Source organism: Bos grunniens, chromosome 21 (assembly GCF_055505025.1).
Source record: "Bos grunniens cultivar Pamir isolate PY7600 chromosome 21, Bosgru_T2T1.0, whole genome shotgun sequence".
Taxonomy (NCBI): domain Eukaryota; kingdom Metazoa; phylum Chordata; class Mammalia; order Artiodactyla; family Bovidae; genus Bos; species Bos grunniens.
This window is the reverse complement of record NC_141185.1, coordinates 37,634,734-37,649,954: the sequence shown is the minus strand read 5'-3', so window position 1 is coordinate 37,649,954 and position 15,221 is coordinate 37,634,734. Positions and strand designations below refer to the sequence as shown.

The 15,221-nt window shown below is 56.6% G+C and overlaps 1 protein-coding gene across 3 annotated transcripts in view; it reads right to left on the bottom strand.

Moving 5' to 3' along the window:
• Positions 1–1,445: 1,445 nt before the first annotated feature.
• Positions 1,446–15,221, bottom strand: part of LINGO1 (leucine rich repeat and Ig domain containing 1) — a 218,891-nt gene continuing 205,115 nt past the window's right edge. For all 3 annotated transcript variants that reach the window (XM_086363930.1, XM_086363929.1, XM_086363931.1), the window contains one exon: positions 1,446–3,684. In XM_086363930.1, coding sequence (XP_086220056.1) covers positions 1,828–3,672 — 1,845 coding nt within the window. In that variant the 5' untranslated portion in view covers positions 3,673–3,684 and the 3' untranslated portion in view covers positions 1,446–1,827. The remainder of the gene's footprint in view (positions 3,685–15,221) is intronic.

Here is a 15,221-nt window from a genome sequence, read left to right as displayed (position 1 = left end):
GAGAAAGGGGAAACTTGGAGGGGTGAAGGCACTCATCTCTGAACCTGGGGCCCCTCCCTGTCCAACAGAGGTCGGGGGGTGAGCACGTGGTCTGCAGGAGGAGCTACTGCCCCAGCTTCTCGAGCCCATGGATTCTGGGAAAGTTACAAGGTGACCTGCCTGGCTCTTCGCACTTCTGTCTCCAAGAACATCCCTTTCCAGAGATGAGGTTGGAGCACCTTGGTTTGGTGTGAATGAACGGGGCACTTCTGACTCTCCTGGTCAGCTCACATGCAGGTGGATCCCAATCCCAAACTGGGAACCCTTCAAAGCCCAGGGTAAGCTCAGAGTAAAGCCTGGTGGAAGATGAGGCAAGACTTGGGTGGTGACCTGGGTCCAGGCAGTCCTTAGGACAGCCCTAGAACTGCCTTCTCCAGCCTCAAAGCCTGGGTGCTCTACACGGGAAGTGACATAAGCAGGCATTTGATAAATGCTTATGGAAAGAAGGCTTGGAAAGAGATGGTGTTCCCAGTCCCTGGATAGGTCCAGGTCAGTTGCAAGGGGCTTCTGGGGACCGGACACCAGAGTGGGTGGAAGTGATGATGCTCATGGGCTTAGTACTCCCACGGGGGTCTAGAGCCCCAGCCATCCAGGCAAAGCTTGTGGTCACTGCTGGGCAGCCGTCCTGGGAAAATCCTCTGGAAGTCCATGGAGGTGGCCCACCCCTGGCATGCCCCCAACCCTGACCCCATGGAGATCGCTTAGAAGCCCTGCCCCCCATAATAATGAGATAATAATAATGACCATAATGAGAACAGTCACCCACACATGTGCACAGCGCTTTACAGGTTACAAAGTGTTTCACATACATCATCTCATCAATTCCTCACAACAGCCCTGTGAGGTAGGCAGGGCGGGGAGTAGCGTTTCCATTTATACAGATGTGGAGGCTGAGGCCCAGAGAGGGTTGATGACCTGTTCGAGGCCACATAGCAAGTTGGCAATAGAGCTGGGACCAGAGTTAGGCCTCGGCGCCCGGCTCTCTCCACTGACTGTGGTATCCTCCAGAGGACCCCAGCCGCTGTCCAGAGTCTCAGCCACACCCGAGCCAGGCCCCCCTGCCCCCTGGCAGTAGTGCTGCCTGGCAGCTCGGCAGACAGGCCCTCATCCCCACTGGGCAGCCCTGTCCCCTCCACCCGCTCTCTGCAAACAGCCAGCCCAGAGCTGGGCCCAGATCCACCACCCAACCTGCTCCTGGTGACCACCCTGGCAGGGTGGGCAGGCAGGCGGGTGGGGCTGGAACCTCCTTCCCTGTTTTCCTGAGTGATCCCTCCCCACAGGGGAAGAGAAGAGAAAGGAGGAAGAGGAGGAGGAGGAAGAGAAAAAACAAGAAACTGAGTTGGAAGAGGGCCCTGGAGCAATCAGGACGTCAAAAGTTTGCATTCCGACTAGCTATAGGAAATAGCTTTTTTTTTTTTTCTCTTTTTATTATTTCAAGTTTTCATAAAAATCCATAATTATTGAAACCCAAGTTACAGAGGAAGTTCGTAACTTTTTTTATTTAACTATTGACTGTGCCGCATGTTGGTTCGTCAGCTTCTGACTCCAGTCTGTCAACGAGTGCCCCTGTGTAGGTGGGGTCCCCAGGCCTGGACTTCTGAGGTCCTGGTAGGAAGAGGGCAGGCGGTGAGGGCCGGCGGGGGCAGCAGGGGACGGGGTGGGAGGGAGAAAAAGTGTGTGTGCAGAGGGGTCAGGAGGAGGTGGGAAGGACTGGGGAGCCCGCGGAGGGCGGCCAGGCCCCTCCCCCTGCCCAGCGCGCCCTGGGGTCCCTGCCCCCCCGCCCCATCCTCAGATCATCTTCATGTTGAACTTGCGAGGCGCGTCAGCGGAGCTGATGCCTGCGTCCGACTTGCGGGGCACATACTCAATCTCGATGTTGTGCTTTGTGTTGCCCTTGCCCCGGCTCCAGAGAAACAGCAGCACCAGACAGAAGAGGACGACGCCCAGGAAGGAGATGAAGCCCATGGTGGTGGCGATGATGAGGGTCTTGATGTCGAAGGGGAAAGGCACGGTGGCGCGGGTGCTGTTGGCCTCTCCCTCGCCCGGCTGGTTGGAGATGAAGGCGAAGGTCTTGTTGGGCTGATGGGGCCAATCCGGCGAGTAGCTGCGCACATGCAGGTGGGCAGGCATGGAGTCGTTGCCGCCCGCGTTGGCCGCGATGCACAGGTACGTGCCGTTGTCCTGTACCTGGGCGTAGCGCACCTCCAGCGTGCCGTCGGGGAAGACCGTGAGCCGCCCGTTGCTCTTGGCCGAGACCAGGTGCTTGCGCGGCGAGAGCCAGAGGATGGCGGGCGGCGGGTCCCCATCCGCCCGGCACACGAACTGCACCGTGTGGCCCTCGTCCACGAACACCTGCTGGGCCTTGCGGTCCCGGATGCGGGCGCGGCGGCAGGTGAAGTAATTGGGCAGGAGCACGTCGGGGAAGTCCTTGAACTCCTTGCCCTGGACGAACTCGGGCGTGGCACACGTGGGCTGCTGCCGGTTGAAGTTGAGCCGCCAGCGGCGCCGGAACACCCACAGGAGCCGGCAGTCGCAGGCCAGCGGGTTGGAGTCCAGGATGAGGGTCTCCAGGTTGCCCACCGAGTGGAAAGCAGACTCCTCCAGCGTGGTCAGCTGGTTTCCGGAGACGTTGAGCACGCGCAGGTAGTTGAGGCCGCGGAAGGCATAGGGCTCCACCACGGCCAGCTGCCCGCCCACCAGCTGGATCTCCTGCAGCCTGAGCAGCTCATGCAACATGGAGCCCTCGATGGTGCTGATGGGGTTGTAGGAGAGGTTGAGGAAGCGGAGATAGACCAGGTGGCGCACGGCCAGGTAGGGCACAGCGGTCAGGTTGCAGTGCGTGATGGACAGGGACGTCAGGTTGAGGCCGTAGAGACAGTTGGGAGTCATGGTGTCCAGGTAGGGCCAGTGAGAGATCTCCAACACCTTGAGGCGGTACAGCCTCTTGAAGGAATAGTCCCGGATGGCATTGATGTTGAGGTGCCGCAGCCGCAGGACGATGAGACCGTGCAGGTGGGACAGCGCCTCGGTGGGGATGGAGGTCAGATTGCATTTCTCCAGCGTCAGCTGCTCCAGGCTATTGAGGCCGCTGAAAGCTCGGTGGGAGATGTAGACGAGGTCGTTGTCGCCAACCTCCAGCGACTTGAGGTTGTACAGGTCCTGGAACATGTAGTCCAGCAGGATGACGATCTTGTTCTCGCTGATGTCCAGCTTGGTCAGGTTACTGAGGCCAGTGAATACACCCAGGGGGATGAGCTTCAGGCGGTTGCTGCGGAGCCCCAGCGTCCGGAGGTTGAAGAGGTTGTTGAAGGCGCCGGGCTCCACGGCGCTCACGATGTTCTCATTGAGCTCCAGCTCCTCCAAGTGCGGGAAGCTGGCGAACTCGTCCTGGTTGAGCGTTTTGATGCGGTTCTTGCCCAGGTCCAGCAGGCGGGTCTCGGTGGGGATGCCTTCCGGCACCGCCACGAAGCGCTTCCGGTGGCAGAGCACCGCGCGGTCCTGGGCGGAGCACTCGCAGCGGGGCGGGCAGCCCGTGGCCGAGCCTGACAGCACCGAGCCCAGCACCAGCAGGAGGATGGGCTGCCAGCAGGCCAGGAGGGGGCTGGGCATGCTCCTCGCGCCCCCCGCCAGCATCCTCTCACTCACCTGCGGCCAGGAGAAAGCACAGGACAGAGGAGGTGGTTAGAAGACAGTGTTCGTTGGTCCCCTGCCCGGAGCCCTGTGTGCCCCTGTGCCCTCCTGCCCCATCAGGATGTCCCTGACCCAGAGAGAGAGGCAGGGGTCCAGAGTGGCATATGACACCTGTCGGGGTTGTCAACACAGTGAGGTCCAGATACCCAGGCCAGGGGAACTCCTGCTGATTCCTCCTTGCCCCTTACCCTGCCCAGAGCCCTTCTAAAGGACTGTCCTACATCCCTGGGATCCAGTGGCTTCATGGAAGGGGTGAGGTCACTTCTGGTGATCCTGGAATTGGCACCCTAGGCTGTATCCACCTCCTTTTCATTTTACATTTATAGGCAATGGGACTCCCAGCATGCATCCCACCCCCCCACCTGGCACCCTGAGCTTCAGCTTCCCCTGGTGCTCATCAGGGATAAAGCTAGACCTGCTGAGCTGCCCTCAGGGCTCAGAGAGGGGATCAAAGGGGCTCAAAGGCTGAGCCCTCTAGGAATGGCCAACAGAGCAGCACATGTGGGACCCAGTTGGGAAAGGGCTTTTGAGGCTACTGGGGTCCACCCTCTTGGCCTTCAGCCTGAGCATTTCCCGGCACAGAGACCATGACCCCCTCCCTATCAACAATGTGCTGACCCCAAAGCCAAGAACCCTGGGCAAACAGCATACCCAGTGGTTCCTGCCAGTGTCTACGAGTCTGCTCCCCATGGGGTTTCTGGATCAGTGGAGGGCACCCCCTTTCAGAAAGCCAGGACCCAGCCCTGAGGCCTCCCCATGGAACCTCTGCAACTCTCACAGTCCTCCAGGTCCCCATGGTGACCCACCCAGGCTCCTGAGCTCAGGATCCTGCTCTTCTTTCCTCCAGGAATGCCCCTCCCTCACCTGTGGAAACCCCATTTTCAAGGCCTAACTGAGTCCACTGCTCTGAGAAGCTTTTTCTGATGCCCAGTTGGAAGTGTACTTCCCTCCAAAGAACACCCCCCACCCCCAACCAGGCTTCATCTGTCTGTCTCTCCAGGTTCCAATCACTGTCTTCCGGGTACCAGGGTCCTGTCTGATGGGGGAGCAGTCAGACCCCCAGGGCCCAGAAAGGCACAGGCAGCCCCACATTGTAGCACTGGGGATGGGAGGCTTCTTACAGTTGGGTCCCGAGGAATGTGGGGACTTGGGTGGTGGTGACTAGGGAGATCCGCTTGAGGACAGGCTGCAGGTGGTGTGAGTGAGGGGTGTGCAGGAACTCACCCCCTAGACACAATTACTCTCTCCTCATGAGTTCAGAGGCCATTTGCTCCCACTTTTGCCCAGAATGCTCTTCCCTCCTCCAATGTTCCACTCCATGGGAAATTGGCCCAGCGGAGTACTTAGGGGGTTGGGAGGACTAGTCTGGACTCCCTGAACAATAGAGGTTAGACCAGATGGTCTCTGGAGTCCAAGCCGAAGCCCTTTTGTTCATGGGGTGAAGATCCATCCCACCCAGCCTGGAACCCTTGGGGCTCTGCTGGCATCCACACAGCCCACACCCACGACCCCGAGGGGGCCTCACTGCAGGAAGGGGGTGCTCTGGCAGGAAGGGGATGCTCCGGCAGGGAGGATCCCATCCCTCTGCCACCGCTCAGGGCCCTCTCCCATCCCTCCAAGCTCCTCCCCACGCCTGCCCACAGCCTCCACTTCTAAAGCTACAGGTTCTGTCACCCACACTTCAACACTTAAGGCAGCTGGGGCTTGGAGAGCTTGCAGCTGCCCCAGGACACCCAGCCAGCTGAGGAGGTAGACTGGGGACCAGGACTCTGCTCTGTCAGACCTCAGTGACACCACCCACTTCCCAGTGCTCCATGGTCTCCCAGGACTGACAGGTGCCCCCTAGTTGTTGATCGACTAAGTGACTGATTAGCCAGAGAGGGTTCCTGGTGTCACCGACATGTTACGAAATCTGCAAGGTTTTGTTATTCTCAAGGGCTTTGTCCACCACCCCCACTTCCCTCATCCCCTCTCATTCTCTCTCCAGAGTTTTCTGCGGTTTGGCCTCTCCCACCCACTCCCATCAGGCCATTTTCCACAGTCACACACGCTCCAATGACCCACCAGAAAAGCAAACATCCTGGCAGACGATCAATAAGTAATTGGGATGGCAGCTGGGGCTGGCGTGGTGTGAGCCTGGGGACCGGGAGAGGTAAATAGGACTTTTAGCACCCGGCTCAGGCTGGGCTGGTTGGGGGGGGTGGGGGTGGGGGCTGCTGGAGAGGATGCCAAAGAATGAGAATTGGGGCAGTGAGTGCACAGGGTCCGTTGAGATGTTGGTAAGACCCTCATACAGACAAGAATCCAGCACTGAAGACCCCACCACCTTGTCTCAACCTATGCATCTCCCTCTTCCACCATTCCCCCCGGTGAAGCCACCCAGGCATCCCAGCCTCATCCTGTGCATTCCTGCCCCTAAGCCAGCTCCTTTTGGAGATCTCTCGCAGCCCCAGCAGCCTTTGTGACATCCACCCCAAAGGCCACCTCCTCCCTGAAGCCATCCTTGATCTACTCAATCAAAAATCATCTCTTGCCCACAACTCTGAAGCACCTTATATTTATTAGTAATGACATTATGTAACTGATGTATAACACATCTCATTCTAAAAATGATTTGAGCCAATGGCCAGTAAAATGATATTACAAGATGATAAGAAGATAAAGCTAAAGGAGGCAAGCCAGTCAAGAAAGAATGCCACAAAATCCTGTGTAATGGTAAAAGGTTGGAGCTTCCTAGTGACCTGGGCCAAGAGGGAAATATGCTCCAAAGCTTCAGCACTTGACACCTCTCCTGTGTCATATGTTTAACACTGGGTCAAACCCTCACGGGTGCATTTGTCCCACCTGCTAAGACAGTAAGGTGCGTGTGGGAAGATGGTGTGTCTACAGCCTCAGGCCAAGGTGTGGCACGGAAAAGATTCACTGAATGTTCTCTGGAAGGAAGTGTGTGTGCATGAGAGAGTTTTTGCAGGGGTTGAAGTCACTCTGATGAGGCTGACCCTGGAGCGGGTCCACTGAGCAAAGAGACACCTGGGGGATTCAAATGTTGATAAAAAGCGGGTCAGCATTGCTCTGGGTGGCAGACCCAGCAGCTACACCCACAAAGGAATGGACAGTTCCAGAAAGACAAATCCTCCGAATTGCCTCTTCCCTCACCTTTTATGTGTGACTGTCCTGGAAGATGGGGACACTGAGGCCTAAAGGGGCTAAGACGGCTTCCCACGCTGGCACAGCACACTGGGCCTGGTCTCCCCATCTAACACCCCTGCGGGGTCCCTGTCATCAAGGGATGCTGACAGGCTGGTGTCTGAGGGGGTCACCAAACCTGCTGAGTGAGCAACATGCTGCTCCCGTCTGCCCTGGCACCATCAATCCCGCTGGTTACTCCTGCAGCGGCCCAGGAGAAGTGTTTTATATATTTTAATCAGTGTTTTATTTTGGATCCTTGCCCCCTGAAGGGCTTCCCACAAGGGCAAGAGTTTAAAAATTGGCCCAATAAATACAAAGGAAATGAGCATGGAAGGCTGGCAGGTGGGCAGACAGAGGAGAGCCATGCCTGGGCCACAGTGCACAGAGCCCACAGCAGCCTGTCTGTGTCCTCCCAACCCCAGAGCGGTAGGGGCGGCCGCGCCATCAGAACTGTGCTGTAGAGGGCCGCCTGCCACTCACGTCGGGGGCAGATGTGCCCCGGCTCTCTTGCTCCCCACACCAGCCACTCCACTGAGTGTCCTGGAGGACTCCTCCCCTCTCTGCCTTTTCCCCAGCTGTGCAGCACAGGGGTGGGGGGCGAGGGGGTGGATGCCAGGGTTCCCTCACAGAAGCTGGATCTTCTCCAGCTAGAAAGTCAACAACATCTTCAAACCCATGTAGGGAATGAAGAGCAGTAGGGCCTCAGACCCCAAAATGCAGCTCTATAGGGGCTGGAAGGATCTGAGGGTGGCATCCCTAGCTGGGGCCTCCCATTGGGGCTGTTCCCCTGGGGCTCCCTGCTAGCTCAGCTGGTAAAGAATCCACCTGCAGTGCAGGAGACCCCATTTGATTCCTGGGTGGGGAAGATCCCCTGGAGGAGGGCATGGCAACCCACTCTAGTATTCTTGCCTGGAGAATCTGCATGGACAAAGGAGACTGGCGGGCTACAGTCCATGGGGTTGCAGAGAGTCAAACACAAGTGAGCGACTAAGCACAAATCCTGGGGCTTAGGGTTGGAGGGAGCAGCTGATGGAGACTGAAGAGGCATGGGATGACCCATGGGTGGGCTTGGAAAACCCCTGAGGGAGGTCAGGGGTCATTCTGTCTCCTAAGGCAGCATCTGAGGCCCTTGGGGGTGTGGGCATGCCACCACCACACACCCAGCCCGACCCATGGAAAATGATCAGACGCCCGCACTTAGGGAAGGGGTGGTACTAGCAGCTGCAGGCCACCTGCTACAGGCCAGGTTTAGGCTTTATCCACACCGTCTTAGAAACCCTCACCCAGCGTTCAAAGAGATATTTCTTGTCCATTTTACAAATGAGAAAGGTGGAGGCTTCCAAAAGGGAATACATCTGACTCTAACTCGGCTCCAAAGCCAGGAGGCAGCAGAGCCTCCTGTTCCTGCGGGTCAGGCTGCCTGTGCCAAGTTACCATGTGAAACAGGACTTCTTTCAGACACACAGGCCAGGCCAGAGCCAGAGGAGGAGGGGCATGTCCCAGCAGTGCAAGGCCGAGGGAAGGCACTAGAACTTAGGTAGCTGAATACAGGTACATCTGTGTCCATGTGTCGTGTGCTTAGTCACTCAGTTGTGTTAGACCCTTTGCAACTCCATAGACTGTAACCCGCCGGGCTCCTCTGGCCCTGGGATATCCCAGGCAAGAATACTGGAGTGGGGATCTTCCGGACCCAGGGATCGAATCTGGGTCTCCTGCATTTTACCCGCTAACCCAGTGGGGTATGACCTTGCCCCTTAAATCAGACAACTTTCAGAAAATGGTATGTTGAACACACTGAATTTTTTCAGTGTTTCCCCACCATACCATTCTCCTTTGCCTGCTGCCACTGTCTACGCTAGAATCTCACCTAATTTGGGGTCGACTGCAGCAAGGAGGGAAGGTTCAGTTATTTTTGGTTTACGGTATCAATATTTCATGGTGTTCCCACTCAGTGTTCCTCAGGGACCGCAGGGAAATCCCCAGCACATGCAGACATGAGATCCCTCACCACGGAGGCGCCCACTGCCTCCCCAGGATGCGTGGCCCCCTGGGTCCTCAGCCTGGCTGTGTGACCCGGGGCAGCTGTGACAGGTTGCTCCCTCACTGCGGAATGAGGCTGTTTTGTACCGTCTTGTCTTGTCCTGCCACCCTGCGTTTCTCAGGCTGGGTCTGCAGCGGGAGGGAGGAGGGAGACAGACCTGGGACAGGAAACTGAGGGCTTCAGAGAGTCTGCCTTGGGCCCCACTCAGCTCTACTCCCCTTTCCTGCGTGCGTGCTAAGTCATGTCCGACTCGGTGCAACTTCATGGACTGTAGCCCGCCAGGCTCCTCTGTCCACATATTGTCCAGGCAAGAGTACTGGAGTGGGTTGCCATGCCCTCCTCCAGGGGATCTTCCCCACCTGGGGATCAAACCTGCATATCTTACGTCTGCAGCATTAGCAGGCAGGTTCTTCCCTGGTGGCTCAGACAGTAAAGCGTCTGCCTGCAATGCTGGAGACCCAGGTTTGATCCCTGGATCGGGAAGATCTCCTGGAGAAGGAAATGGCAACCCACTCCAGTACTCTTGCCTGGATAATTCCATGGACGGAGGAGCCTGGTAGGCTACAGTCCATGGGGTCGCAAAGAGTTGGACACGACTGAGCGACTTCAATGTCAATGTCAATGTCTTTACCACTAGCGCCACCTGGTCAAAAGTCCTGGGCCATGAGCACATCCTGTTCCCACCACCACACCTTGAGGTGGGTCAGTTACTCAGAAAGGGACTTAGGCAGGGTCACCGAAGGTTGGAGGCAGGTCAAGGTCTAGCTTCTTTGTGATTTGCCCTGTCCCCAAATCCCTGCCTCTCTGAAGTCCCTTCTTTGCTTTCAGCTCCAGGACAGAGTAGCTGGATCCATGTCATGAAATGATAGAGCACGTTTGTGGTAAGTGTGCCTGTTCAGAGGCAGCCATGACCACGTGGCTGAAAGTAGGGTAAAGTGGGGCTGGAGTGAGGCCCGTCTGGAAAGCCCCTGAGGGCCGCACCATCCTGGAGTCTTGTCCCACAGCAGTGGTAAACCATCTGCCTATGCCTGGAGGTCTCCCGCTCAGCCTTCAGAATCCAGCTCAGGGGTGTTTCACGCCAAGCTGCTCTTTGCAAGTCCCCAGGAAGAAGGGATCACTTCCAGGAGGAGGGGGTCCCTCTGGATCTTGGGTGCCCCCACACCAGACCCTGCTGGTGTGCTGACCTCTGTCCCTTTCTCCCTCTGCTGGAGCTTCTGCTGTCCCCCCCCACTTCTGGGTCCCCCAGATGGACAGTCCACAGTGCAGGGCTGAGGCTGATACAGCTCAGGAGTGCCAGGCCCAGCTTCAAGGGACAGAGGGCCTCCTGCCCCCACCACAGCTGCTGGGCCAGCTTCCCAGGACAGCTCCCAACTCCTGGTCTCGGCTCTTTATAGAGGCCTCAGGGAGGAGGTGTCAGGCTGAAACCCAGACACATTTCTACCGGCCAAGCGCGGGGCAGAAAGGGTGGCATTTTCAGCCAAGAGAACGGTGAGGGCAAAGATGTGCAGGGTGGAGGCGACTGATGTCCTGGAACCTTTGAGAGCATCTGAGGGCTCCTAATTGCTTCTCTCCTACCCCAAATCCTGACCCAGGTCCCTGGACTCCTTTTAAAGATCCTCCATTCTGCCTTTCCAGGGCTAATCCCTGCTGAGGTGTGAATGGCTGATAATGGCTTAAGGTGTGAGCTGCTAATGGGGGGAACTTGGTCTTCCCTGGCCAGTCTAATCCTGCAGGGCTCTGCTGAGAGCCAAGGGAGGGCAAGGGTTGCCTCCCGGCACAGGGGGGTGGGGACACAGGAAACTCTGAGAGGAGGGGTGAGCACCCAGGCTGAGTTCTGGCAGGAGAAATCGGGACGACTGAGGCTGGCGGGCAGGCAGCTGAACCTCAGCTGTGCATCCGTCCATCTGTCTCCTCTGGGGCTGGTCAGCCCACCCTTTCCCTCTCCCTCTCCTCTTTCAGCTGCCACCCCCCTGGGAGAGAAAAATCAACCTGAAAGAAAATTGAGGTCATGTCCTTTGTCATGTGTAATTCTTTATTTTCCTCTAGCTCTTGGTTCCAGCAGAGTTGCTGGGCTCCCAGGATGTGTGTGTGTGTGTGTGTGTGTGTGCGCGTGTGTGTGTGTGTATGTGTGTGTGCGTGTGCGCGTGTGTGTGTGCACGCGCACACGCACGTGCGCGTGTGTGCAGGCACCTGGGTGGCCTGTGTGGGTGTCTGGGCCTGTAGTCTCTCCTCCCGCCACTGCCACCAGCCCCATCTCCCACGTACGCTCCCAAAGTTGCTCACCTGGCCTCTCAGCCACGGCTGGGCTGGAGGGTGCTGCCTGGGCACAGTGTGGCTGCCCGCCCATTTGCTAGGGCAGCTGCCCCTGTACGGCCCTGGGCAAACACTGTGCCACCTAAGGGAGGGACGCTCCTGCCCACCCCATTGCCTACCCCTCCAAGCACAGCTGGTCTCAAGAGCTGCCAGCCTTCTGGCCAGCTCGCAACCCCAGGCCATTTGTGGGATAAATTATGAATTTTAATTGTCAGAGCATCTTAGTGTTTAAAGGCTTCTATATATAGGCTTTGCCATCCTGGAGCTGCTGGCTGGGTGGGGAGGAGCCAGGGTGAGGCAGGGCCACTTCTGGGTGGGCAAACGGTCCTGGGCTCACAGGTCCCCAGCCGGGTCTCTGGCCAGGGCACCCTGCCCTACCGTGTGGTCTTGGGTGAGTCCTGGACCACTCTGGACTCTGCCTGTCCTTCCACAGGGTTGTTCCGAGGTGAGAGAGCTGGCCTGGGGGAGGCAGGAGGGAACCACTGACTCTGGGAAGCGTCCGTGTTGTCTGCTGCGGGCCTGCCTGAGTGGACAGCACTCCCGGTTGGCCCGGTGCTACCCCAGAATTGAGGAGGGGCAGGCAAGCACCCATGTGGCAGCCTGATGGGGCTCAAGGAAAGTGCAGGTCATTCACCCCCAAACCTCCCTTCCCATCTCTCTCCAGGCCTGGATGCCCACTCAGACCTTCAGGGACAGGAAGGTGCCCCTGAAGGACTTGGGCCCCCTCCACCGCCCAGGCCAGGGGCCCCTTGGGAAGTGCTTAGCAGACACACCTGCCTCACCTCCCCTCAACGCCGCCCCCCTCCTCCAAGCCGGCTTTGTGGGGCACCCAGGGCCCTCTCCCAGTGCTCCAGTCTTGGAGGCTCGTCTACCTTGGGAACTTCTCAGGCTGGCGCATTTCAGGCATTGGAGGTCTGAAAATCAGCCAGTTCCTCCCTGGGAGGGTCACCAGCCTTGGGTTTGAGAGAGTGGGCAGGTCACAGCCTGAGAAACCCAGGGTGGAGACGGGGGAGTGGAGGGAAGTGGTGGATCTAATTGTGGGGTCTGAAGGTCAGAGACCTCATAAAAATGATGATGATGATGATGATGACGACTAGAAAAACCCTAGGAGAGGGCTTTTGGTGTGCTGGGTATTATTCCACGTACTCTACCTATGAAAATTAACTTTCCCTCACCACAACCTGCTGAGGTAGGTCCCATTATTGTTCCCATTGTGCAGATGGAAAAGACAGAAGCCCAAGGAAGCTGTGTAACTCACTCAAGGTCACAAAGAGGTTCTGTTGGTCCTGACCATTCTCATATACTGCCTCTCTCCAAATCAGGTTCAGGGCTGCTGAGCTACACAGTCGCAGGCAAGTGGCTTTATGTCTTGGGGCCCTAAACTCCTCATTTAGAAAAGGGAAGGGCAGGGGTGAAACTGCTCTCACAGGGCTGGGGGCAGAGAATTTGAGGAGAAGGAAGGGAAGAGACATTTATATGCAGCACATTAACTAAATGCTTTGCAGACTGACCCACCAACCCTCATCACATACCCTATGATGGAAGTACCATAAGCCCCATTTTACTGATGAGGAAACTGAGGCTCCAGGCCATTAATTCACCTGGCAAAGGTCTCTGAGCTTGTCTAATTCAAGAGGCATGACAACTCTAGAGACCATCACTCAAGTGAGGAAACTGAGGCCTGAGAGCATCAGTGACTTGTCCAAGGTCCCACAGCACCTCGGGGTTGGGATTAGGGAAGAGGCCCGGCCTCCTGACAGCAGCCACCTTCTCTCCCCAACACCTTAGCCTCTCCATTCATGGTGTGGCCAGGTCAGGGACATTTGAAGGTTTGCGTTTATTCTGCCCTGGAAAAGACTTAAAAACCACCCCCTAATACATCACAAACCAAGGTCCAGTGAGGTATTTATAACATGGGACAGGCAAACTATAAATAAAAACCCTTGCCTTGTCTTGGCACTGACTGTTCAAAGCCCTCTCTGTTCAACTGAATCTTGGCCAACCTCTTGCCAAAGTCTATTTTCCCAACCCAGTATATATACTAATTTCAGTATCAAGTTCTGCCTAGTCACAACTGATGCCATCACCTGGCTGTGTGTTCACGAGAAGCCCAAACTTGGGAGGGCCCGGGCATCTCTGCAAATCTCTCAGGTTGCAAAGCAGAGGGTGCAAAGGGCCCAGTGCAGGCCCATAAGGCGGAGCCAAGACCCTGCATGGAGTCACAGAGGAGGCCCATTCAGTTCAGTGCATGAGCACTAGGTTACTTCAGTCATGTCTGACTCATTGTGACCCTATGGACTATAGCCCACCAGGTTCCTCTGTCCATGGGGATTCTCCAGAAAAGAACACTGGAGTGGGTTGCCATGCCCTCGTCCAGGGGATCTTCCCAATCCAGAAATCGAACCCCTGTCTCCTGTGGCTTCTGCATCGCAGGCAGATTCTCTACCTCTGAGCCACCAGGGAAGCCCCATTCAGCTCAGTACAACAAATCAAATGGAAGATCAGAAGGCTCAGCCTGGAAGATGTGCCTCAAGAGATAATGAGTGAGCAGACTGTCATGAGAGGTATGCAAGCAGAGACTGTGGACCAGAGACACTGTAGAAGTCTTCTCTGCTGGGCCCACACTTCAGCAGCCCCTCTTAGCTCTGAGATACCCCCACCTTCCACCCTAGTCAAGAGAGCTGACATGGCCAGGTCCCCAGCCTCATCTGCAGCCCCATGCTGGACCAGACAGAGGGAGCCTGCTGCCCAGGCCCCCACCTACTCCACTCCCAGAGCCATGAGCAGGTTCCCTGCAGAGGGAAGCAGAGGAGGTGGTAGAGAGAGATTAATTCCCCGAAATGGGAAAAAATAGAAAAACACACACACACCACACACCCTAATAACATGTAATAAGAGGTTGGAGATGAGGAACAATGCCCTGGTAATGTCACCCTGGCGGCAATCAATTTGGGTGTCACATGAAATAGGCATAATTATTCCGCCAGCCCCGTCGCTCGTCTCTAACCAGCTCCAGGGGCCCGGGCCCAGGCGGGGAAAGCGGTGCGGAATCAATTGTTGGTGCACCAGGCTGGTAGAGGGAGCCGCTCCAAATTAGCTTGCCGGCCCCGTGTGGCTCAGCCCCTGAGGGCAGGCAGGGGCTTGGGGGCCTTGCAAATGCCCAGGAGCCACCTTGTTCAGCCAGCCCTCACTTGCTCAGTGGGCAGGGGCAATCAGGGAGGACTTTCCAAGGAGGTGGGAACGGAGGAACACAGATACATGAGTTCACTCCTCGGGTCACCAAACTCTTACTGAGCACTCAGCCAGGCCAAGCCCCACACCAGGTGCCAGGGGTTTGTCAGGGGGCTCTGCATTGTTAAAATGATGAAGCAAACTCTCCCTCTACCTCCCAAGCTGGGACCACCCTGCCCATCCGGTGGGTGAACACAGTGCTGCTAGGATTCCTTTGGCTCTAAATCTGCAGGGACTTGAGCGCTCCCTGTTCCTCCTTCATTCTCACCCACTGGGGAGAACTCCCTGACTGTTCTTCCCCATCCCTGAGCTTGGGGTTTGTATGGACAACATCTCAATACCTGGGAAAACTGAGGTGCACAGGGAATGACTGCTTAGTGAGCATCCATTACCCACTGGCGGTTGCCTATCTCAACCCCCATTTCATACACTAGAAACTGTGAATTTCAGAAATGCAAATCAAGGCCACAACATAAAATCATTCTACACTCATTCAGTCAGTCAAATTCAAGATGTCTGGGACGTCCCTGTAAGAAGGCCTGTGCTCTGCAACAAGAGAAGCACCAGAGTGAGAAGCCCTCGCGCCGCAACGAAGAGTAGCCCCCACTCACCACAACCAGAGAAAAGCCTACACAAAAGCAATGAAGACCCGGCGCAGCCAAAAATAAATAAAAGATTTTTTTTAAGATGTCTGGCCATATCGAGTGTGGGTGAGTGT